Genomic DNA, 25696 nt, shown 5'->3' with positions numbered 1-25696 from the left:
CAACTAATTGTTTGAGACTACTGCTTACGGACAAGGAGTCATTCTTTAGAAAAAAAGACTGAATCTCTAGAAATCAGTGTAACTTAAAATGAACAAAACACAAAATATCTCAACCACTGCAAAAAAGAACAATTTTCAAGGATTAAAAAATGTCATGTTTAAGAACAATTTCTAATTCAAGCTAAGAGAGACAGCAAAATACACAAAACAAGGCCTACCTACTAAAAGTGTCGGATAAAATTTAAGTACTTTCTAAAGCTATGTTAGCACAGGGCGTTTCAAAAGTCTTTAGAGTATTTTCAGATTTTGGAGTCAAGATCATTTCCATATTGATGATTAAGATGGCTAGAAAAGTATAAATAGAATATAAACTCTCTATATAAACTCAGATTAGGACACTAACTTTCTATGAGTGAAGCTGAAACATTCTTAGAAACAGTTATTAGTATTTCATGCAAAGGATAAAACAATTATGATAAATACATAACAAACACTGAAGTTTATATTAGTTTCAAGAAATTACTAACTCAGGGCTACAACACCATCTAGTGATATAGTAGATAGTGGTAATGAGATTCTAATCTATTGTGAACAACTGGGATTGACTGATGTCAAAGATCATTCCTGACATATGAGAGTTTCGAGGAAAAAAAGTACCATGAATTGGGCTTAGGTGGTAAATTTCAGTAATTTTTTTTTTTTTTTTCAGGGTAGGGGAGGGCATATATTGGATTCATTTCTGAATCTAAAATGCCTATAATGTTTTCTCTGGTGGGTTCAATACTGTGTCTACAAAAACTCAACAACTGTTACTCAACTCCAACATATCTTATGCTCCCTATCACAGTAAATTTTCATCACTAAAATGCTCCCCAAGAAATTAAGTTCTGAAAGTGGTAAGAGATTTGTAAAAAACACTGAGAGTAAAGAAAGAAGGAAATTGTTGTTTTCTGATTAGAGATCATGTTTGGGTGAGAAATATAGGAATTTCTGCCCCAAAATGATAAATCTGAAATACTGAAATACAAATATTTCTCTATAAAATGGGGTGCAAGAGGAATGATATGAAGAAAATCATAGTAAAAGAATGAATTAGATTTTACCAGAGAACAACAAATTATTCTACCTGTGTCTGAATCTCGTTCTTCATTTCTTGATGGGCTAATGGTAAAAGGAAGTTTACGTTTCATGGATGATTTCTCTTTCATCTCCTTGCCCACATCACTTCGGTCAATTTTTGGAGTTTTACTATATGATGCAATCTTGTCTTTACTCTATTAAAAATCAAATATGAATAAAGTTGTAACAATATTAGCTAAGCAATACAGTATCCAAAAAAACTTATGAAGAAAATTTTCAAATATATACAAGAGTAGAGAGGTATTATAAACCACTGTCTTCAATGTATTCAAGACCCAGTTTCAACAAATTTAACATTTTTTTAACTTGTCTCATATTCCCCTACTTTTACTTAATGAATTTTAAAATAATGAAACAAAATATCTTGAATATAATAAAACTGTATCTAAGTATAATATAGATGTTATCATCAACGAACAAATACACAAATCTGAAAAAGTGATTCTGGATATAATTAAACATACTGTGCTTTGTTAATATCCTGTGCCCACCCATTCAGGTGAGTATCTACCCTTACGAACTATAACCATCATCAAGTTCACATTTGCTCTCCAAATATCTGAATTGGTACTGCATATTAAACTGGGCTATAACAGCTCCTTTGTGAAAAACCTGCTAGATACTAAGAATTAAGCCATATCACCTTAGCAAGAGAGCTTAAAAGAATCGTGATATGAGGGAGTCTAGGTGGCTTAGTCAGTTAAGTGTCTGCCTTCGGCTCAGGTCATGATCCCAGGGGGCTGGGATCAAGTCCCATATCGGGCTCCCTGCATGGCAAGGAATCTGCTTCTCCCTCTATCCCTCCCCCCTGCTTATTCTCTCTCTCTCTCTTTCAAATACATATTAAAAAAAGAATAGTGATACGATAATAAATGGCAGATATAATAATTTATAGAGACTCTCAGAAGCAAATTAGAAGTAGACTCAGATTGCAGCTCTCAAACCAAGACAGAAAATGAAGAGGGGGAAGAAGAGGCATAAAAAATTAAATAGTGCATTTTTTTAAAGCAGAATTTCTCAATTAAAATCAAACCCCCACAAGGGTTATTAAAAAGTTTAAAAAAATACTGTATTCATTTTTATACTACCAAAAATTTAAGAGCCCTAGAAAAATAGACTATTCTCTTGGAAAACACACACTACTAAAAACTGGCTCATGAAAGACATACAAAACCTGTATAGACCAATGATCATAGAAGACCATAAATCCATAGCTAAAGATTTTAAGTTTAAAAAAGGTACCTAGCCCAGAAGATTTTACAAGAGATTAAAAAAAATTCAAGGGACAGATATTTCACAAGTCATGTAAATAATACTACAGCATGAAGGTATGATAAGAAGTAACAATCCGGGGTGCCTGGGTAGCGCAGTGGTTAAGCATCTGCCTTCGGCTCAGGGCGTGATCCCAGCGTTTTGGGTTCGAGCCCCACATCAGGCTCCTCCACTAAGAGCCTGCTTCTTCCTCTCCCACTCCCCCTGCTGTGTTCCCTCTCTCGCTGGCTGTCTCTGTCAAATAAATGAATAAAATCTTAAAAAAATAATAAAAATAAGAAGTAACAATCCATCTTATAAGTCTAAAATAAAACTGATACCAAAAGGGAATACAAGACAGAAATCAAAAACTAAATTGCTTATGAAATAAACACAAAAATAAACTATCCTAAATAAAATGTCAAATCAGATTTAGTGTCTTAGAACTTAGAAAGATAATATCATAATCAAGCAGGGTTCACCCAAAGAATACAAGAATAGTTCATTATTAGAGAATCTCTTAAGACAATTCACTGTATCAGAATATTAAAGAAAAACTATACGATGATCTTAACAGGTGACAAAAATAACATTTTGACAGAGTCTACATTCATTTTTGATAAATCTATTAGCAAAATCAGGAAGAGAATGTGACTTCCTTGTATCTTAACTGGTAAAGATTACTGAAGAATAACAGCCTCATATTATTTATTTCTCAGTTACAAAGGTAAATCTTCTTGAGCTGTTTTTCCACTTCTGCCAATGATACCAAGCTTCACAGGCATGTATTTTCTTTATAAGGTTGTTTTAAAATGTAGGTTTTATTATTACTCAGGTATGGTGAAGCCAACAGATAAGGCTACCACTGCCACTGAAAAGACAGTTTGTTACTCACAGTTCTCAAGAAGAGGGGGCATGCCACATTACACAGGGCCACAAAGGGTAGTACTAAGGTGGGTTGGGAGGCAGAAGGAGAAAAGGGAAACGTGGGGAAAAGCTTTTACGTGGTTTCCTCAGGAAAGAAAAGGCAAGGCAGAGTAAGCAGGCTCAGGACTGGCTATTTTGAGTAACATCAGCAGTTTCTGGGCTATGGGCGCTTTTTCTCTTATTGGCTGGTACCCGGCTGTGATTTACTAGGGCAGGGGGACAGTGGCCCAGAGTGGGAAAGTTGGATACAGCTGGTGGCTGGGTTTGGACCCTGGATTGGTTAGTTTGCATATGAAATGTTGGCCATAGCGAGTTGTTTACTATCTTTGGGAATTAGCTAGCCCTGGAAGTGGCAGTCTCCCTGGTGTCAGCAGGCTCCAGATGTCAAAGCATCAGAAATAAAAAGGCATGATTAATACAAAGGTTAACCAACAAAATTCTAGAGACTTGCCTTAGAAATAGGAGTCTCTGTTATTAATAAAGGGAATCCAAGAAAAATGTGAACATGTCCTTCTTCCCTTGCACCTGTGTAAGTAAAGATACTGTTCTGTACTATAAAACAAGTTAAAAGAAACCAATTTAATAACATGTTAAGTGGAAAATGTTCACAAGAACATAAAGATCGCACTCTCCTCTGCGATATGGTGATTAGTGTGAATATTTGTAACTGCTACCAACCAGCTCTGTTCTCTGTAAAATAAAACTATCCTCGGAAGTATTACTTGAACAAAGGGTTTTTGTGAGATTCTTACACACTTCAAAAATTATTTTCAGATCTGGGGAAAGAAACTTTCAAAATAAACAGTTATGTCTGATTGTCTTGAAATTTCTGTATTACCAAATGGTATAAATACTCTATCAATTCAGGAGCCAATTGCTGGCACATTCTTCCATATCCATGACATAGAAAAGTCTAGGACTCTTAGATTATTTTAAAATATTTTAATTCTTTTTCATTTATATTAATGCTATTCTTTCAGTAACCTACAACAGCTACCATACACAGTAATGAAATCAATGTAAACATCTGGGGCCTACTATACGTTAATAAAAGAACAATGACAACAAAAATCAATGGCAAGTGAGAATGACCTTCTATCACTGTTACTGTTAGACAATATACGGGTAGCCTTCACCAACTCGGTAAGATGGAAAAAAGAAGAGATAAAAATTTACCAAGATATAAAAAAATAGAAAATAGAAAACTCTTGAAGGACACAACCCAAAATATGAAGAGCTATCTGTAGGTAATAGCATTACTGGTGTGTTGGGAGAGAATTCTAAATGGCTCTCCTGGATATCTGCACATCTTACAGAGGCACTATCTCCCTTTGTTCTGCACTATCTTTCAAGAATATCTATATGGAGAACAGCCTTGGAAGGTAGTATCTTCCCCTGGAGCAAAGGGCAGATCTGTTTACTGTTCTGTATAATAAACAATTTCTCCCTTTAGTGGGAGTAAGTCAGGTAGACTTACTGCCCATTATAAAAGATTTGGGGTTCCTCTCTAGTACTGCATCCACCTTTATATGTAGTTGTCACCTGGCTCTCTTTGCATCCCATTGTGAGAAACAGAGCTCAGATTACAGACACAAATGCTGATAGATGGCTACTGCTATTGTTATGAGAAATTAACTTTCCTTTATACCCCACTCAGGAGTCTTGCATCTCCTGCCAGCATCCATGAAACTGATCGGCTTGCAAGTAGGATAGGGCATAATACAATCTCAGAAATGATGGTTTTTTACAAGGCAATTTCTATTTTCACTATTCTTCTTTTTCTAATTTTTCTATAACCAACATGTATTATATTACTTGAATAGTAAAATAAAAATTTCTCTATTATCACTTTGATGTAAAATAATGAAGGTCTGAATTATGTTGATGAAAAGGATAAGACAGCTACTTAGGAGATTAAATAATATCCACTCTCACACTTCATGAATTTAACCTAGGTTTTAGATTTTCATAGAAGGTTTTATCAAAGATGTTTTTTTCTACAAACCATAAATACTAACTTATAGCTGAAAACAGTACAAAATAATTTCTAAACTAAAATCAATGGAAAAAAATCCCACAGATTGCACTGAAAGGATAAAATATTTGAAGAATTGTGAGTAGATGTTTTTGATGAACTCCTATCGTAATATTTAATGAGGTAATGCAAGTACTTTATATTAAATGTATATTGCTACAGAGTGTGATTATTATTTAAAATTATGCTCTACTTAAATGCATTTATAAGAAATTAAATTTTGGTTCAGGTTATTTTATTAAGTTAGGATCTCATAACAGCAATAGTCTGTGTCATATTAAACTAAATAAGGTCTCTATCAGAACAACTGTATATTCATTTCTAAAACTGTATGGAAGAAAAAGCTCAGAAGCAGCTTGAGGCTGGCTTCCAGGCCAATCACTCACTAAGTTAAATATCTACTTAAAACTCAAGAAAACCACTTCTAACAACAGTTTTCCATGTCAAGCTGCTCAGAAATCCTAAAGCATGGCCATGAGCACCATGCATATTGCTTCAGAAGAGCTTCTGACCCTTACCCAAACTAACAAATATGTGATCTTGAAAAAGCAGAGTGAGTGAACAGAGAATGAGAAGAGTTAAATATATCACTTTGTGTAAACCAAAAATTAACAAATGAAAAACCTAATAGTCTGTATTATCCTTCCCATTTATTGTATAAATCTAATGATTAATAAACATTCTTAACTTACCAAAGCCATGTTTTTAACAGAAGTATGTTAGTGAAAAGTGTTTGCTTTTTGCTAGTTGTTTCTACACTTTTATGAAGGCAATGCTTAGCCATTACTGTATATTTAGTGGCAGCTTTCAAAAGATATATACAAAGTACCTAGGAAGAATAAAAGCTTTATCAGCCATATAAATTCAACCCTGAAAATGGTATCAAGCAGCCCAGATATAATTTCACAAATGCAACCTTTCCTATATTCAAATATTTAGAAATAAAAGTTTTCATTGTCTCCTCAAATCTAGCACTGCATTCTGTCCCTACAACTCTACTGATGTAATACTTTTACCAAGCAAAATCATTTTAAGGTACCTCAACTGACAAAATCCAATGGTCTCACCCTTCCTGTTAACTTCTGTGGCATTTGGCATACAGACTCCCTTAGCTACTCTACTCTGTTTAGCCTCTCCTGGTTCTCTCTGACCGCATTTCCTGTCTCCCAGGGACTCTTAAAGTATTCGAATTCCTAAGTATACTCTCCTTCATTCTCACTCCACTCTCTTTGGGTGACATCTCCATAATGATAAAGTTATTTTTCCACTAATCCTCATATATTTATTTCCAATGAGCTGTTTTGAGCTCTGGATTTATATCTAACTGCTTATTAATACTTCCAGTTGGATGTTCCAATGGCCAACTCAACAAGTAAAAACCAAACATTCTTCTCAAAACAACCCATTCCATTTCTTGGATTCCTTCTCAGGGAATAGTAGTTCAATCAACCTCAGGGTGGACCCAGATTACTTTTTCTATGTACTCAAGTTTAATTCATTCAACATCTTTTAGATCTGCCAACTTCTTTCTATCCTCATAGCCACTGCCCACACTACCTTTTGCTTGGATTTTTAAAATAACACTCTAACTGCTCTCTACCATGGCCCTTCCCTTTTGACTCAATGGCTACAGGATAAATTTCAAGTTCCTTGGCAAGACACATAAGGCCATAATGAACCGACCCCTGTCTAATGCTCATCTTCTACCCTCCATCCTCCACAATGTTCATCCTAACTTTACATGTACTACTCTAATGTTAAGATTCATGTCTCTTTTACATCTTGGACTGTCCTCTGCTTCCACTTTCCTGCTGGCCACATACTCATTCATCCTTGAGAATTCAGATTAAGTATCTTTTCTACTGTGAAACTATCCCTGAACCGTGTACAGTCGACTGCTTCTCTCCTTTTTGTTCCATTATTGTACATTCAATACTTCCATTAATGTGCTTCTTACAATGGTAGAGCAATTCTCAAAGTATGGTACCTGAGACCATTTCAGAGGATCTGCAAGGTCAGAAATATGCTCACAATAACCCTAAGGTAATACTGTATCTTGCTCATTCTCTCAAGAATACATACTGAGTTTTCTAGAGACTACATGACAAGTGATATCCAAATACCCTGCACGCAGAAGCAGATGAGAATTTGGTAGTCTTCTGTTAAATCAGACATTAAAGATACGTGCAAAACCAAAGACACTCTTCTAATATTTTTTGTTTTGGAATATATAGTTCTTTTCCATAAAAATATATTATGTGTGTATTAAACCAGTTAATATACATTTAATTTTTTCTCAGTTCTAATTTCTGATATTGTAAATATCAACAGATATACCCACATTTAAAAAAGCTTTTGAGATATTTTTCTCCCCAAAGATTATATTTACTTATTTGAGAGAGCGAGAGAGCACATGCGTGCACATACACAAGCAGGGGGAGAGGCAGAGGGAGAAATAGAAGCAGACTCCCCGCTGGGCTGGGAGCCTGATGTGGGACTCAATCCCAGGACCTGGAGATCATGACCAAAGGCAGACGCTTAACCATCTGAGCCACCCAGGCGTCCCTTTTTTGGGATCTTTGATTATGTTGAAGGGGTCCTGAGAGCAAAACATTTCAGACAAACAGGAGGACTAATTTGTTAAGAGTCTTCATAAAGATTTAGATCATGCTTAACCACCTGTTGTTTTATTCTTAGTATCATAAAAGAGTACATAACACACTAGGAATCCCATATAAGGTTTGTTAGATAAACTAATAATGGAATCGTTCTGCTTAAGATTTGTCACATTTGGTACATTAAAATACATTTGGGGAAACTTGTCTATGGTGGAGTGAAGATATTGGCAACTTATCTCCCCAAGAAACAACTCTAAATCTAGACAATTGTCAAAAACAGCCACTTCAAGGCTCCAGAAATTGAAAAAAAACAAACAACAAACTGAGCAGCTTTTTTTTTTTTTTTCAAGAAAAACTGCTTAACTATGGTAAGAACAGTGAGTATCTTTGGCATTCTTGCCTGGGGAATGCTTTCATTCCCTGGCTGATGCTTAGTTTGCATCTGGGGTGGGGCTGGCAATGAAAACTAGCATCTTTACTGCCAGAGAGTGTCAACTTGAATTGGTATAGAAGGCCAAAAGCCCACACCCAGCTGCACTGTTTACAAAAATAGCAAACAGAGTAGGAAACAACTGGAGGGGGCAAAACACATAGTCCTATTAGCCTAAGGTTGTGTTCCTGCTGCAGAAGAGAAGCAGCTGGTGAATAAGCCAGAAATATACCAGGAGACTGCAGAAATGAGAGAGCCATAGGGTGTACCCGGTAAGACTTGCTTGCACATATCCTTGGCTGAGAGGGAAAGCTATGTCAATGTATGGGGAAGATCTGAGAAGGGCTAAGCTCTCCATATATCCTTCACTGACTGGGGGATTATGTGTGAGAGAGGAAATCTGGGAGGGTCCAAGCTCTCTACATATCCTTAGTTGACTGCACACAAGCAAAAGGAAGACCTGGGTGAGCCCAACAGAAAGTAAATGCCAGGGAAGATCTCAAAAATGCCTGAATGGGGGCACCTGGGTGGCTCAGGTCATGATCCCAGAGTCCTGGGATCAAGCCCTGCATTGGGCTCATTGCTCAGGAGGGAGCCTATTTCTCCCTCTCCCTTTCCCTCTGCCTGCTTCTGCTCTGTCAAATAAATAAATAAAATCTTAAAAAAACAAAACAAAACAAAAATGCCTGAATGTTGAATGCACTCCCCAACACACAGGCAAGTCTGTCAGTAGAAGGTGGAAGTCTTACTGGCTCCTGGTATTTGAGTACAACCTCTGATCAATCCATTGCTGCTGACTAATCTACACAGACACAGGGGTAACCCTGTGGAAGCAAGACTAAAAAAGAAAAAAAAAATGGATACCAGTGGTTGAGAAAAATACTGAAGATAAATTCCTAACATTCTATTATAAATAAATTAAAAAACTTAGCAACAGTTCAAACTTTCAGGTGGGAAATAATGAGAACCCAGAACTGCAGAACTGCTACAGTACATATGACCCTAAATTGTCCAGTTTTCAATAAAAATTAAGACATACAAGAAAAAAGCAAGGAAAAAAGTATTCAATAGAAATTTCTCTGCGTAAGCCGAAATACTAGATTTGACAATTATAAACTAAAAAATTAAAGTATGACAATAATGCCTTATCAAATAGAAAATACTAATAAAGAAAAATTACAAAAAGAGCCAAATGGAAATACTGGATTTGAAAAGCAAGAGTAACTGAACATGCATGAGAAATGTTCAACAGCAGATGTGAGAGGGGAAAAAAAAAATAAATATTCCAAATTTCACGAAACCTTTAATCTACAGATCTAAGAAGCTCAAGAAACCCCAAATAGAATAAACAACAGGGAAATCCTAAGCACATGACAGTCAGAGAGAGAGAAGCAATAAAAAAAAATTCATCTTGACAAGGGTACAAAACAGCTGACTTCTTATCAGAAACAGTTAAAGCAAGAAAGTAGGGTGACATTCAATCAAATTTTTTCTTTAAAAAAATCAGCTAAGAAATCTATACCCAACAAAACTGCCCTTTGAAAACAGTCACTAAAGACCAAAATTCTATGTATAACTCGATTTGTATGAAACATCCAGAACAAGCAATTCTATAGAGACAGAAAGTAGATTAGTGACTGCTGAGGGCAGTGGGGGTTGGGGACAGAACGAGGAGTGAATGCTGATGGATACACAGGGTTTCTTTTTTGGGTGAAAATGCTCTAAAATCAATAGTGGAGATAACTGCACAACTCTGTAAATATACTAAAGACTACTGAATTGTACACTTTAAATAAGTGAATCATATGGTATGTGAATTATATCTCAATAAAGCTGTTTTTAAAATACAGCAAAACCAAGATATTCCTAGATCAATGAAGACTGAGAAATCTAATCATGGCTGAAGATCTGTCTTCCAGTAAATCCTGAAAAATTTTTTTTTTTTAAGATTTTATTTGTTTGACAGAGACAGTTAGAGAAGGAACACAAACAAGGGGAGAGGGAGAGGGAGAAGCAGGCTTCCTGCTGAGCAGGGAGCCCGATGCTGGGCTTGATCCCAGGACCCTGGGATCATGACCTGAGCTGAAGGCAGACACTTAACCAACTGAGCCACCCAGGCGCCCCTGAAATTCTTAAAGACTGTGAGGAAATAACAACCAGACAGTAACTTCAGTGTACAGGAAGAAGAAATTAAGAGTAGCAAAACTGGTAAATTTGTAGGTAAAAACTGTATGAATATGTATTTCTCCTTTCTTCTTTTATTTCTTTAAAAGACTGTATAAAACTAACAGTTTATTTTGGGGCTAATAACAAATGTTGATGAATCTATAGATAGATACACACAAAAAAAGGGAGGAAATGGAGCTATACAGGAACAAAGTTGCTATATTTTACTGGAATTAAGTCAATATTAATTTACAATAATTAGATGCATGTTATAATCCAGAGATCGATCTCTTAAGATTACAATTCAAGAAATCAGAAATTTAAGTTTAAGAAATCAGAAATTTAAATAGTACACTGAAAAATATTTAGAATAAAAAAAAGGCAGCACAGATGGGAGAAAAACAAAAATACATGAAACATATAAGAACACAGAGCAAAATGGCAGATATAAATCCAACCCTATGAATAATTATATTAAATGTAAATGGATTAATCATTTTAATCACAAGGCAGAGATTGCCAGTGCAATCAGGCGAGAAAAAAACAGAAGTATCTATATTGGAAATAAGTAAAAGTATATATGGAGAGGACATGATCCCATGTGTAGAAAATCCTAAGGAATCCACAAACTTTTAGAACCAATAAATGAGTTTAGTAAGGTCACAGAATACAAAATCACTATATAAAAATCAACTGTATTTCTAAAAACTAGCAATGAAAAATCCAAAATGAAATTAACTACAACAGCATCCAAAAGAATAAACCACTAATAATTCAGCAAAAGAAGTGCAAGATTTGTACACTAAAAACTATAAAGTGTTGCTCAGGGAAACTGAAGATCTAAATAAACAGAGATATTCAGTGATGATGGACTGGAAGACATACTGTTAAGATTTCAATACTACCCAAACTGATCTATTCAATAAAATCCCTATAGGTTTTTTGTAGAAACTGACAATTTGTCTGGAAACGTAAAGGACCCTGAATAGCCAAAACAGTTCTTGAAAACAACAAAAGTCTGAAAACTTAAAATTCCTGATTTTGAAAGCAGATTTGGGGTTGCCTAAGGGTTGGGTGGGAATAGGGACTGAATACAAAAGGGCATGAGGATCATTTAGCAATGATGGAAATGGTGTAAACTGGATTGTGATGATGGCTGCACAACTTAATAAGTTTACTATAAATCACTGAATAAATGAGTGAATTTTAAGAGTATATAAATTATATACCTCAATAAAGCGATTGTAAAAAAAAAAAGATTTGTACACGAATGCTCATTACAGCTCTATTTGTATTTGCCAAAAACCAGAAACATTTCTGATGTCCTTCAATAAGAAAATGACTTAGGGGGAAGAAAAGACTTAAAAGGAAAACAGAAAAACAAAAAGGAAAATTCAAAGATAATGTGTAAAATTAACTAGATAAAAGAGAGTGAAACCAGTTAGGAGACAATTGTAGAAATCTAAATGAAGGTTTTGAGGGCTAAATTAAATAGGAATGAAGAAGGATAGATGTAAAAAGAATCACGGGTCACTGGCAATGACTAATAAACAACAAAAACTGTTAACATTTATTTAGCACGTATTATGTAACAAGCATTGCATTAGGCACGATATTTACGCCATTTCACTGTCACAACAATTCTCTAAAGTACTCTTGTCCTCCATTACAGAGAGAGACACTGAGGCTGGAATTATCCAAGGTTAAAGACATGGAAAATGCAACCACTACCGTGTATGTGTGTTTTGCCTGGGAGTCAGGAGGTGGAGAAAATAATGCCAAATGATTGTGAGGTCTTGGATTTTTTTTCCCACCCCCTCTCAATGATTATTTAAGTAAATATGCCATATTAGTAATTGTGTTATCTCAGGGAATGAAAAACAATCTTATTCCTAGGAATCCAATTTAATTCTAAAGGATTTAGATAAATGGTTTGGATTTATCTGGCATCCAACTGCTTCTTATTTTATGGGTAATTACTAAAAATATTAAATGGGGAGTTTTTCTCAATTCCAAAAAAGTCAACACATCTTTAGTATAATCATATACCTTTCTTCCATATGGTTTTTCTACCATATTGCTGTCACTGTCAGAATTTTCACTCTGAACTGGTTTTGTGAACCCAGATTTGGGCATCTTATAGCTGTTCAGCTAGCTTCTTCTTTTATCAGTCTTCTCATCCTGGATCTGTAAAGAATGGATATATAAGGGTTACTTGTATACATATGCAATGAAACCTATTTACAGGTATATATCACAATTAATGCAATTTGTTATTCTCTATGTCTCTGTAAGTCCTAGCCTAAATTAAGTTTTCACTTAAGAATTCGAGCTTCTAATTAAAGTCCACTCAGCTTGTCACTGAAAAGAAGAAAAGAGAACTACTTTTATATTTCTTCCCACCTTCTCTAGAGTCGTATCTAATATCCAGTTTTCCAAGGAACCACAAGGAGTAGAAGTGAAAGCAATAACAAAGGGTTTGTCATTTCAGCCTGTCTTTAGAGGTAGAAGGGCCTAGCAGATTCTCTGGTAGTTCTGCATTGGTCTGGAATTTACTTCTGAAGACCCAAACAAGAATCTGATAGGTCTGATTGCAATTTTACAATATCTGATTCCATTTTAAATTAATTTAAATTTATAAAACCATTCCTACTTAAAATTCCTGGAGTGTTTATTCTCCTTCACTCAACTCCCAGACATTCCCAGGCAGTTAGTCACTTTATCAACCTATTCATTTGCTTAATGTTTATCATACTGTAATTATCATGTCATATATCATTTTCTTTCTGATTTGTTCAGCCTTCTTTCCTGCTCTGCAATAAGTCAAGAAACATCTTAGAAGTTTAGGCTTACATACAAGATTACATTTAAAATCCAAAAAAATTCCAAGGGAGTTTTACATATAAAAAGGGAAGCCATGAGACTAGCTAGACCAGTGTTGCTGTCTGATGACCTACTAGCTACATGGGGCTGTTGAAAGCTAAATTAACTAAAATTAAAGTAACTACTGTACAGTACAAATATATATTTCTATTATAACAGAGAGCTCTACCGTATAGCACTGGGCTAGACTGAAGTTGCTGGCCAACAGGAGCATGACTTGGACCACAACATTAAGCAGAATGACTGACAAGGCTAATTTTTAATTATTTCATACAATAAATTTCTAATAGATGGATATTACAAGTCTAAGTAAGCTACATTCTAGCATCTATGTGAATCATTAAAACCCAGACACCCTGAACAGAGGATTAATAAAATCTTCTATGTTCTTCAAATTGTTCTATTGGTACTTTAAACTGTTTGATTTCAATAGGTGAAACAAATCCTAAAATCCCTTAAATGAACTGACTTACTCACAGATTATCAAAACTAGATTCAATTAATCTGAACAGAGCCGAATTAAAATACATTCCACAGAAGAAAACTGCCAGAGTTCAAATAGTTCAAATCTTTCATTTATAGAGGAAATAAACCTGAATAAAGAAACTCTGATACTCCACACATGAGGCAGTTTACCCTGGGATCATTCAACTGTTTCAACTATTACCATATAAATAGAATATTTTTAAAAAAGCACTGCCCTCAAAACTAGCCTTGTGTAAAGCTTACAGAGTTATAGTTATGAGTCATATATAAAAAGAAAAATTCTGACTCAAAAGCAAAATGGATCTGCATAATATCAACAGGCATTAGTCTAGGTGAGACTATAAATATAAAGCACTATCTCCTTTGTAGATCAAGCAAAGCAAGTTACTAGTGAATGTAGGACTGTCATAAATATTTTTAAAGAAAATTATACATAGCAATAATATTCTATTAATAGACTATATGTGAGAAAAAGCTTACATTATCTTTCAATAACTTTATTTGGAAAATTTCAGAATAATAAAAATCAAAATTAGATTCTAAAAATATTACTTCCATCAATAAATACTAAGCATTTAAAATATAGTTAGGTTCTGAGCCCATGCTATATAATGTAACTGCTAGAGCCAACCAATATACAAACTATACACGGGATAATCAAAATCACATTAGGTAAACTAAAACAGAATATCTTAAAATGTACAAATAACCAAACAGAAGGCGGGAAAAGAAAAATTGAGGAATGAAAACAGAAGGAACAAACAAAACAATGATAGACCTAATCCAAAATACCAATACTGATATGAAATGCAAATGGACTAACCACACCAATTAGAAGAGATTGTCAGATTGTACACCTGAAACTACTGTAACACTGTATGTTAACTAAACTGGAATTAAATAGACAGTGGAACCGACAGAAAACTGAAAGGAAAAAAAAAAAAGGAGACTATCAGAAGGAAGGGGGAAAATGACCATACTATAAGCTAGTAACGAGAAATTTACTTCAAATGTATAATATAGGTAGGTTAAAAGTGAAAGAAAGGAAAAAAGATACGCCATGCAAGCACTCATCAGGAAAGCTAGAGTAAACCACAATATCAGACAAAACAGATCTCAGAGCAAAGGGGAACTTTACATATTACACACTGATAAAAGGATTAGTTCACTAAATGTGTATGCACTAACAATAGAGCTTCAAAATACAGGAAGCAAAAACTGACAAAACTAACAGGACAAATAGACAAATTCATTATTACAGGTGAAAGCTTCAACTACTCTCAATAAGACAGAAAATCAACAAGGATATAAAAGAACTGAAAAATGCCATCAATTCAAGTCAACTGGGTCTAACTCACATTTTGTACAAAAATCTGCCCAACAACAGGAAAATATTCATTCTTTTCAAGGGCACACAGAATATTCACCAAGATAGGCCATGTCATGGGTCAAAAACAAACACTAATAAATTTATAATAACTGGGGCGCCTGGGTGGCTCTGTTGGTTAACCACCTGACTCTTGATCTCAGCTCAGGTCTTGATCTTAGGATTCTGAGTTCAAGCCCTATGTTGGGCTCCACGATGGGTGTGGAACCTACTTAAAAACAAACTACAGATCAATATAATAGCTCATGATCATATACCAAAAAACCTTCAATAAAATATTAGGAAATTAAATTCAGCTATATATAAAAAGGACAATCCATCATGACAAGTGGGATTTATCCCAGTAATTGAAGGTCAGCTTAATGTGTGAAAATCAATCTATGCAATTCACTGTATTAACAGACTAAAAGCGAAAAAACAAATGACAGTCTGAACAGATACAGAAAAAGCAATTGATAAAAGTTAATACTCATTAATGGCAAACAACTCCCAGTAATAGAACAGAACTTGAATGCTTTCTTTGTCTCCTAAGATAAACAATGAGGCAAGAATGTACACTCTCATCACACTTCATCATCTCTCCCCCCCGGCTTTACTGAGGTATAACTGACAAACACTGTATATATCTAAGGTATACAATGTGGTAATTTGATATATATATTCCCTGTGAAATGATTACCACAAGCAAGCTAAATAAAACATCCATCATGTCACATAATTAACATTTTATCTGTGTGTAGTAATAGCACTTAAGTCTATACTCGCCGAAAATTTCAAGTATATAATGCATTATTAACTATAGTCACCATGCTGTACATCTCCCCATTTCCCCCAATCCCCAGCAACCACCGCTCTACTCTTTGCTTCTGTGAGTCCATTTTTAGATGCCACACATAAGTGAGATCATACAGTATTTATTTTTCTGTCTCTGGCTTATTTCGCTTAACGTAATGTCCTCCAAGTTCATCCATGTTGGCACAAATGGGAGGACTTCCCTTTTTTCAATGGCAGAATAATATTCCATTGTAAATACAAAGACCATATTTTCTTTATCCATTCATCCACCAACAGACTGATTCTATACTTGGCTATTGTGACTAATGCTGCAACACACGAGTAGAAATATTACTGTGAGGTATTGTTTTCATTTCCTTTAGATATATACCTAAAAGTGGGATTGCTGGGGCGCCTGGGTGGCACAGCGGTTAAGCGTCTGCCTTCGGCTCAGGGCGTGATCCCGGCGTTATGGGATCGAGCCCCACATCAGGCTCCTCCACTATGAGCCTGCTTCTTCCTCTCCCACTCCCCCTGCTGTGTTCCCTCTCTCACTGGCTGTCTCTATCTCTGTTAAATAAATAAATAAATAAATCTGTAAAAAAAAAAACAACAACAACAAAAAAAACAACAACGTTTAAAAAAAAAAAAGTGGGATTGCTGGATCAGATAGCGGTTATATTTTTAATTTTTTGAGGAACCTCCATGTTCTTTTTCCATAGTGGCTGCACCAACTTACATTCCAACAAGAGTGTATAAGAGATCCTTCTCACCATACAGTCACCAACTCTTGCTATCTCTTGCCTTTTTGGTAACAGCCATCCTAATAGGTGTAAGGTGAGATCTCATCATGGTTTTGATTTGCATTTCCCTGATTATTAGTGATGTTGAGTTGAGCACCTTTTCATATACTTGGCCATTTGTGTGTCTTCTGGAGAAATGTTCAGGTCCTTTGCCCATTTTTAAATTGAGTTTGTTTGCTGTTGAGTTCTATATATTTTGGACATTAATCCCTTACCAGATATATGGCAGAGAGAGATGTACTTTCTCTCATTCCAAAGGCTGCCTTTCCATTGTTTCCTTTGCTGTGCAAAAGGTTTTTAGTCTAATGTAGTCCTACTTAATAAAAAATTCCTGGAGTGCTTGTTAAAATACACATTTAGTAAGTCTGAAACAGAACCAAGAATTTGTACTTTTAATAAGTATCCCAGTGGTTCTTATCATTAGGAAAATGTGAAAACAAATTAAATTATTGAGTATTTTTACTGATATTATAAAAGATCTCATTAGAAAAGGATTCATTTCATTAATTTTAGACAGGGGTTTTCTCTACTATATTAATACATATATATACACATCATGCATACATGTGAGTGGTGTGGGATATCATCTTAATTTAAAAAATAACTACATTAAGCAGACTGAAATTCTCATTAAAATTTTTCAACTGTCATTTCCTTTCTTCACAGGATAACTCTTTGTGAGAATACTTTAACTCACAAGATTGATCCTAAAGAGTATTCAAATACCGGTATCATACTTATTTTATTCTACTGATTGTTACTTATGCCATAAGTGCTCCATAGCTTTCTTCCTTAGACTGATCTGTTTCCATTTTTCTGGGAAGTATATGCAGCAACTATTAGTTTCTTTTCATTGCCTCTTAATTATCACCTTTAATACTGGCTTCTCTGGAAGTTTATTCTTCCCTCCACTCTAGACAGAAAATTTGTTGCTTACTCAATTACTGTCCTCTGTAGATTTTTAAGTTTAAAACAGTCTTAACAGAAGCTGACAAACCACAGGTTGTATATCTTTCTTTCAGATTATAAGTAAAAAAATGATTGAAGTTTTACACAATTCTTTACATTTAAATAGAACTTTTTTTTAAAAAGGTTTTATTTATTTGACCGAGAGAGAGAGACAGCCAGCGAGAGAGGGAACACCAGCAGGGGGAGTGGGAGAGGAAGAAGCAGGCTCCCAGTGGAGGAGCCTGACGTGGGGCTCGATTCCAGAATGCCGGGATCACGCCCTGAGCCAAAGGCAGACGCTTAACGACTGAGCCACCCAGGCGCCCCTTAAATAGAACTTTCAACAGTTTTTTTCCAAACTGATTTTTCAAAGTCTCCTTGCTTGGGATCTCTAGAAACTGCTTTAGATGTGGGGTGGGGGTGAGGGATGGGAAGGAGAATCACATAACTGGAAGAAAACTACTGTATCTTAAATCTCTTGACCTATGTAAGGTGGTATCCATCTACCTTATCCAATCCTTTTTTTTCCAGTAGAAAAATACATACTATAAGCACACTTTCTTGGATTACATATGCATTTGCTTTAGCAAAAGGAGTCTGATGGACTCATTTTTGGGACATTATATAATGCATGCATACCTAAAAAGTCCAATTATCAGAAATTTGCCAAAAACTATTGATAAAAATGCTTATCACTATCCACAATGTGAAGTTTAACCAAGCAAGTTAAACTAATTTAGCCAGTAGCAATGTCACTAAACTAATGCTGTTATAATTTAATAACAAGAGCAGATTTGAACAACACAGCTAACTTGACAAGAATAATGATAGAGATAAGCATCCTTCTTGAAGACTGAAGTAACTGCAATGTCAAGTCTTTTTTTTTTTTTTTTTAAGATTTTATTTATTTATTTGACAGAGACAGCCAGTGAGAGGGGGACACAAGCAGGGGGAGTGGGAGAGGAAGAAGCAGGCTCATAGCGGAGGAGCCTGATGTGGGGCTCGATCCCATAACGCCAGGATCACGCCCTGAGCCGAAGGCAGACGCCCAACAGCTGTGCCACCCAGGCGCCCCTGCAATGTCAAGTCTTGCTTGAAAGTCAGACTTCTAAGTATAATAACAAAACGGATTCTTTAGGAAACATTAATAAGTTGATCTTTTTTGTTTATGACTTACTCTTTATCCTAAGGCTAACAATTTGGAGAAAACTTTATCTTCCTAGCAGAGAGTACAAATAATCAAGAAGGAAATAAGCCTTGGGAGAAGTCTGTAGGGAAAAGCTACCCAACATGACAAAACAAGTGAGGGTTAAAGGAAAAAATCCAAGAAGAGAGAAAAGACTGGTAGACTTTTGGCAAGATAGGGAGGAAAGAAAAAAAAAAACCTCTAGTTAGTAGTATGGCTAGAAGAGAACTTTGAAGAACAGAAGTAGATAATGGAATTTGTGAAGTTATATGCTATGGACATACAAGATTACATAAAGTAAGAGTGAAAATCTACACAAGTGTTCCTCTAAAGAAACTAAAGGAAATTCTGTATTTTGAGATCACTTTATAGTTTTATAGTATTCAGTGAGCACTGGACCCTCAGAACCGATGCCTTAAACATTATTTTTTTTGTTAGCTCTAGTACTCTATCTTCCAGTTGTAAGTCTAGTCACTCTGTTTTCCAACTATAACTTTGACTTCAAAATTCTTCATAGGGGTATCACACAATGCCAGAATTTGTCTTTAGCTTCTATCTACAAAATGAGAAGATACCAAACTCAAAGTTTGTCAGCAAGTCTTTCCCAATTATCAGATATGCTTAGCTTTACTACTACAGCTCCATACCTACTTGGCAATTAGTACTCATTCTGTAAGAGTACATTTTTACCAAGGTATTGGTGGCAGGAAGAGGGGAAGCTTTCCTCTAAGTAGGCTAAGACAGGCAGAAGTTTAAAACAAACAAACAAACAAACAAGTCAGGGGAAAAAAAACACCCAAGAGAAAATAAGCAGAATAAAGTACTGAAACCAAAACTTAGTAATGGATTAATACAGACTACATGGATTAAAAGTTAACTGAAATCACAGACGCAACAAGCTGACATTTTATAAAATGGTTTCTTTCCTCACTTGAACCCTGCCTAAACCGACTTTTAAATTAAAGACAATCAAACTGCATTGGCATTTGTTTTTAGCTTTAATGAGATCCTCTTTGATTCACATTATTACTTCCAGAACATTTCAATTTACTCAAAATATGCTGTTCTTTTAGGCTTATGCCACCCGGTAATTCAAACTTGCCTGACTACCAGAAGCAAAGCAGAATGGTTTATTGTTGTTGTTGTTGTTTTAAAGATACAGATGTCTAGCTTTATCTTTAGAACTACTGAATCAGAATATCTGGGAAGGCAGATAAACACCACTTTTTAAAAAGCTGCCTTTAGTGGCTGCCGGGGGCTGGGAGAAGAGGGAAACAGGTTTCTTTTGGGGTAACTAAAAATGTTCTAGAATTAGGTAATGGTGATGGTTGCACAACATTGTGAATATACCTAAAACCACTGAATTGTACACTTTAAAATGGTTAAAGTAGTGAATTATATGTGAATTTTATTTCAATTAAAAAAGATCCCTGGTGGTATAGCTTAACAATTCTGAAACTACTAGACAGTTGAACCCTGAGCAACATGGGTTTGAACTGCACAGGTCCATTTATATGTGGAATTTTTCAATGATTATACATTAGAAAAATTTTTGAGATTCGCAACAATCTGAAAACACAGAAGATCTATACAGCCCCAAAACAGTGAAAATAGAAAGAGTTAGGTATCCCATGTATGCATAAAATATGTAGAAACTAGTATCTTTTACCATTTACTACCACAAAATATACTGAAATCTGTAATAAAAAACTGTAATTTATCAAAATGTACACATGCAGAGACGGTACATGGTACCATTTGCAGTCAAGAGAAATGAAAACAAATGTAAAGATACAGTATTAAATAACTGCATAAAATTAACTGTAGCACACACATCTTGTACTACTGTAATAATTTCACAGCCACATCCTATTGCTACTGGTGGGTTCAGTATTGCCAAGTATCCACTTAAAATGTTGTGTCATGCTAATCATCTCTACATAAATTGCGCACTGCAGTAAGAAGTGATCTCTTGTGGTTCTCCCTATTAGTAAGGAGTTAAAAGTAGTTTTTAAGTAAGGACTTTTTAGGGAGTTAAAAGTTATATGTGGATTTTTGACTGTGTGGGGAGTCAGAACCCCTAACCTCTGCATGTTGTTCAAGGGTCAAGTGATCTTGTATTCTGGAAGTGAACACTTAAGTAAATGGATAATGATGGTAGGAGCTATGGTTCTCACTGCTTGAGTGGGAGATTGCAGAAAGGCAAGTTAGGAGAAGGCTAAAATGTGGTAATGAATTGTTTGAGAGAGTATGAACTCATATTTAGCTTAATGCACACACAGATGGTTTCATACAAAAATATTTATAGATATGCATAGGTAGAATTTACACACACAGATTTCCCTCTTATGTCAGCTAGCAAGCCCAGGAGCAACAACAAACACCCCAGTAGCAAGAACACCTAACACCAAGATCTTGGTTACTAGTGCCTTTCTCCAAAGGAACCAGGGCTTAGAAAAATGGCTGATCCTAGGATTGAGACAGGAAATATACAAGGTGAGTCTGGAGACTCGTACTATAAAGTAAGGAAGTCCTCAACAATGTACATAACTATATAAACTCAACAATGGGAAGGTGTCACCTGAAAAAGGTCCCAACTGCTAAAGTTGGAACACTTTGAGCAAAAGAATACATAAGTAAAGCGGTACTGGGTTATAACCCAAGATATAAATAATCTATGTCCATCCTGATATAAATAATCTATGTCCATCCTGATATAAATGATGGAACAAATTTGAAAAATGGGAGAGAACAGACAAATTTTCCATGCAGAATTCCAGGTAGTTTATATAGATACTCTGCTCTCAAGGACGTGAAGCATTATTTCCCACTCTAAGTGTGGGTAGCACGGAGTGACTTCCTTCCAAAGAATACAGTTTGGAAAGAGGGAAAACGAAGAAACTTGAAAAACCTGACAAATAACTATCTCAGCAAAGTGAATAAAGTTAGCATCAACAGTGATAAGTAATGTTGATAGTGTGTACCCTTGATGTGATGAAAACGGCACTTTACCTAGCTGGTCTTCCTCCCTAACACACATAACCCTAGTCTAATTACAAGAAAAATAGAAGACAAATTCCAATAGTGGGGCACCCTACAAAAATACCTGACCCATACTCCTTAAAATGGTCAATACCATCAAAAACAAGGTAAATCTGAGAAACCATCACAGCCAAGAAGAGCACAGGAGACATGATGACTAAATGTAATGTGGCATCCTGGATGGGATTACTAGAATAGGAATATGACATTAGGTAAAAAAAAATTATAGAAATCTGAATAAAGTATGGATTTTAGTTAATAATAATGTATCAATTATGACAACTGTACCATGCTAATGTAAGATAGTAATAACAGAGAAAATTGGTGTGAGGTATATAGAAACTCTATGTTGTCTTTGTAATTTGTCTGTGAATCTAAAACTATTTTAAAGTAAAATGTTTACTTATAAAAAAGTTCCCCAGGTAATTTTAATGATTTGGGAACCATTAAATAACTTTTTCCTCTACCCTTCTTACTGCAAACATCTACATACCTCCCAGTTACTTTACCTCATACTGACTTTTATCTCTTAACAGCCTTTACTTCTACCTCAAATCCCTCTCCAATCATGGTTTTCTTCAAAGTTCATGTCTACATCCCATCTCACACTCTGATCCCTTAGGTTCTTGGAGTTCTCACTATCAAAAACCTTTTCACCCCACGTTAGCCACTACTCCATTTTTTCCTCTTCAGAATTTTGTTAGCATCCTTTGCCATTTTTCTACTGTGGTATTTATCATTTTTCTATTGTAAAGGCAGAAAAACGATGCTGTCATTTTTGTTGCGTGCACACACACAGAGGCATATCTCACAGATACTGTGGGTTTCATTCCAGATTACTGCAATAAAGTGAAAACTGCAATGAAATGAGTCAAATGAATTTTTTGGTTTTCCAGTACACATGAAAGTTAATGTTTTATACTATTCTGTAGTCTATTAAGTTAAAAAAATGGATATACCTTAATTAAAAAAATACTTTCTTGCTAAAAATGCTAACCATCATCTGAGTTTCGAGGTGTAATCACTGATCACAGATCACTATGACAAATAATGAAAAAGTTTGAGGTATTGCAAAAATTACCAGAATGTGATACAAAGATACAAAGTGAGCAAATGCTGTTGGAAAAATGGCAGACAGACCTGCTGGACACACGGTTGCCGTAACATCCAATTTGTAAAAAAACAAGCAATGTCTGCAAAGCGCAATAAAGCAAAACACAATAGAACAAAGTATGCCTGTGTATATATGTAATTACATGTAATTTAAATTTAAATTATAATAATTTAAATTGTGGTTAAATTATAGTAATTACAACTATGCATATATAATTACATATAACTTAAATTTAAAATATATATAAAATTTAAATTGTGGTGAAATATACCTAATATAGAATTTACCACTTTATTTTTTATAGAGGTATAATTGACATGTGACATTAGTTTAAGCGTAAAACATAAAAATTCAATATTTGCATATATTGTGAAATGATCACAATAAGTCTAGTCAACATTTGTCACCATACAGTTGCAAATTATTTTTCTCGTAATGAGAACTTTAAAGATTTACTCTTAGCAACTTTCAAGTTTGCAATACAGTATTATCCATGCTGTATATTATACTGTCACCATGCTGTACATTACATCTTTATGACTTTTTATTTCCTACTTTTTTTTTAATCTTTTGACCTCCTTTATCATTTATCCCTCCCCCCTCTAGCAACCACTGTTCTCTGTATCCATGAACTTGTTTTCTTGATCAATTGTTATTGCTGGTTTTTTTTTTCAGATCCCAAATTTAAGAGAGATCATACAGTGTTTGTCTTTTTGTCTGACTTATTTTACTTAGCACAACTGTCCTCATGGGGCACCCATGTTGTCGCAAATAGCAAGATTTCTTTCTTTATTGCTGAATGATATTCCTCTGTGTGTGTGTGTGTGTGTGTGTGCGCGCGCGCGCGCGCCGCGCACACGTGTGTGTTGTAGGGGCCAAAGTAAGGCCACCCAAAATCTACCACAATGGCATATTAATTATTTTGCATTGCAGCTACTTGGGAAACAGTCAGTGCAAAGACACTTACTCTTTTGCCCCCCAAAGCAGGAAATATATCTCCCATATAAAAGGCACCTTCCCTGCACTAAATGAAAAGGCATCCTTATCATCAGAGATAGAGACTTCAAAAACAAAAAAGCTGTAGAAATCAATCTACTATCTCAGCCCAAATTTCACTTAGAATTCCTATTAAGTTCCCGAACATGTTTTCTTCATCCTCTCAATTCATCACAAATATATTCTTTGTCTAAAAAGCATAAAAACTGCCTACACCTTGCTCATTTCGTGGATCTCAATTCATTATTGGGCCTCTATGAGCACATAATAACACTTTGGGTTTTTTCTCCTGTTAATCTGTCTCACGTAAATTTAATTCTTTGTCCAGCTATAAATCCTTAAAAGTGTAAAGAAAGAATTTTTGCTTCTCTATTGTATATACCATAACTTCTTTATCCATTCATCCATCAGTGAACAAACAGGCTCTTTCTATATATTGGCTATTGTAATAATGCTGCAGTAAACATGGGGATCCATACGTATTTCCAAGTATTTTTGTTTTCTTTGCACAGATAGCCAAAAGTGGGATTCTTAGATAATATGATAGTTCTATCTTTAATTTCTTGAGGAACCTTCATACTATTTTCCATAGTGGCTATACCAATTTATATTCCACCAACAGTGCATGAGGAGGGTTTTCTGTTCTCCATACCTGCATCAATACTTACTTCCTGTGTTTCTGGTAATAGCCATTCTAACAGGTGTGAGCAGATATCTTATTGTGGTGTTCATTTACATTTCCCTAATGATTAATGATGTTGAGCATCCTTTCATGTACCTGTTGGCAACCTGCAGGTCTTCTTTAGAAAAGTGTCTATTCAGATCTGCTTCTCATTTTTAAAATGGATTGTTTCCTTTTTTGCTAGAGCTGTAGTTCTTTATATTTTCTAAATATTAGTCCCTATCAAATATATGATTTACGAATATTTTCTCCTATTCTGTAGGTTGCCTTTTCATTTTGTTGATGACTTCTGTTGCTGTGCAGAAGCTTTTTTTTTTTTTTTTAAAGATTTTATTTATTTATTCGACAGGATAGAGACAGCCAGCGAGAGAGGGAACACAAGCAGGGGGAGTGGGAGAGGAAGAAGCAGGCTCATAGCGGAGGAGCCTGATGTGGGGCTCGATCCCCTAACGCCGGGATCACGCCCTGAGCTGAAGGCAGACACTTAACCACTGTGCCACCCAGGCGCCCCTGTGCAGAAGCTTTTTAATTTGATGTAGTCTCACTTGTTTATCTTTGCTTTTACTTTTGGTGTCAGATTCAAAATATCATTGCCAAGACCTATGTCAAGGTGCTCAACACCTGTTTCCTTCTAGGAATTTTATGGTTTCATGACTTACACTCTTTAACTTTGAGTGGATTTTTGTTTAGGGTACAAGATAGTAGTCCAGTTTTCCCAAGACCGTTTATTGGAGAGACTGCCCTTTCCCCATGTATATTCTTACCTCCTCTGTTGTACATTAACTGACCATGTATGTATAAGTTTATCTCTGAGTTCTCTACTCTGCT

At 35.3% G+C, this 25696-nt stretch overlaps 1 protein-coding gene across 16 annotated transcripts in view; it reads right to left on the bottom strand.

Annotated features, from left to right (window-relative positions):
• Positions 1-25696, bottom strand: part of ANKRD12 (ankyrin repeat domain 12) — a 123843-nt gene that overhangs the window by 77436 nt on the left and 20711 nt on the right. For 14 of the 16 annotated variants that reach the window (XM_048218629.2, XM_044382843.3, XM_048218627.2 and 11 more), the window contains exons 2-3: positions 12617-12754; positions 1127-1274 (exon numbers count right to left, since the gene is read on the bottom strand). In XM_048218629.2, the coding sequence (XP_048074586.1) occupies positions 1127-1274; positions 12617-12703 (235 nt within the window). In that variant the 5' untranslated portion in view covers positions 12704-12754. Of the gene's footprint in view, positions 1-1126; positions 1275-3769; positions 3844-12616; positions 12755-16488; positions 16635-25696 lie in introns of those variants that run through there. The other 2 variants (XM_057313240.1, XM_057313242.1) reach the window with 2 other exon arrangements.

The sequence above is a fragment of the Ursus arctos genome, unplaced genomic scaffold (genome assembly GCF_023065955.2).
Source record: "Ursus arctos isolate Adak ecotype North America unplaced genomic scaffold, UrsArc2.0 scaffold_17, whole genome shotgun sequence".
NCBI classification, from domain to species: Eukaryota; Metazoa; Chordata; class Mammalia; order Carnivora; family Ursidae; genus Ursus; species Ursus arctos.
Note: the sequence above shows the minus strand (reverse complement) of the source record. Positions and strands in the feature narration are given on the sequence as shown.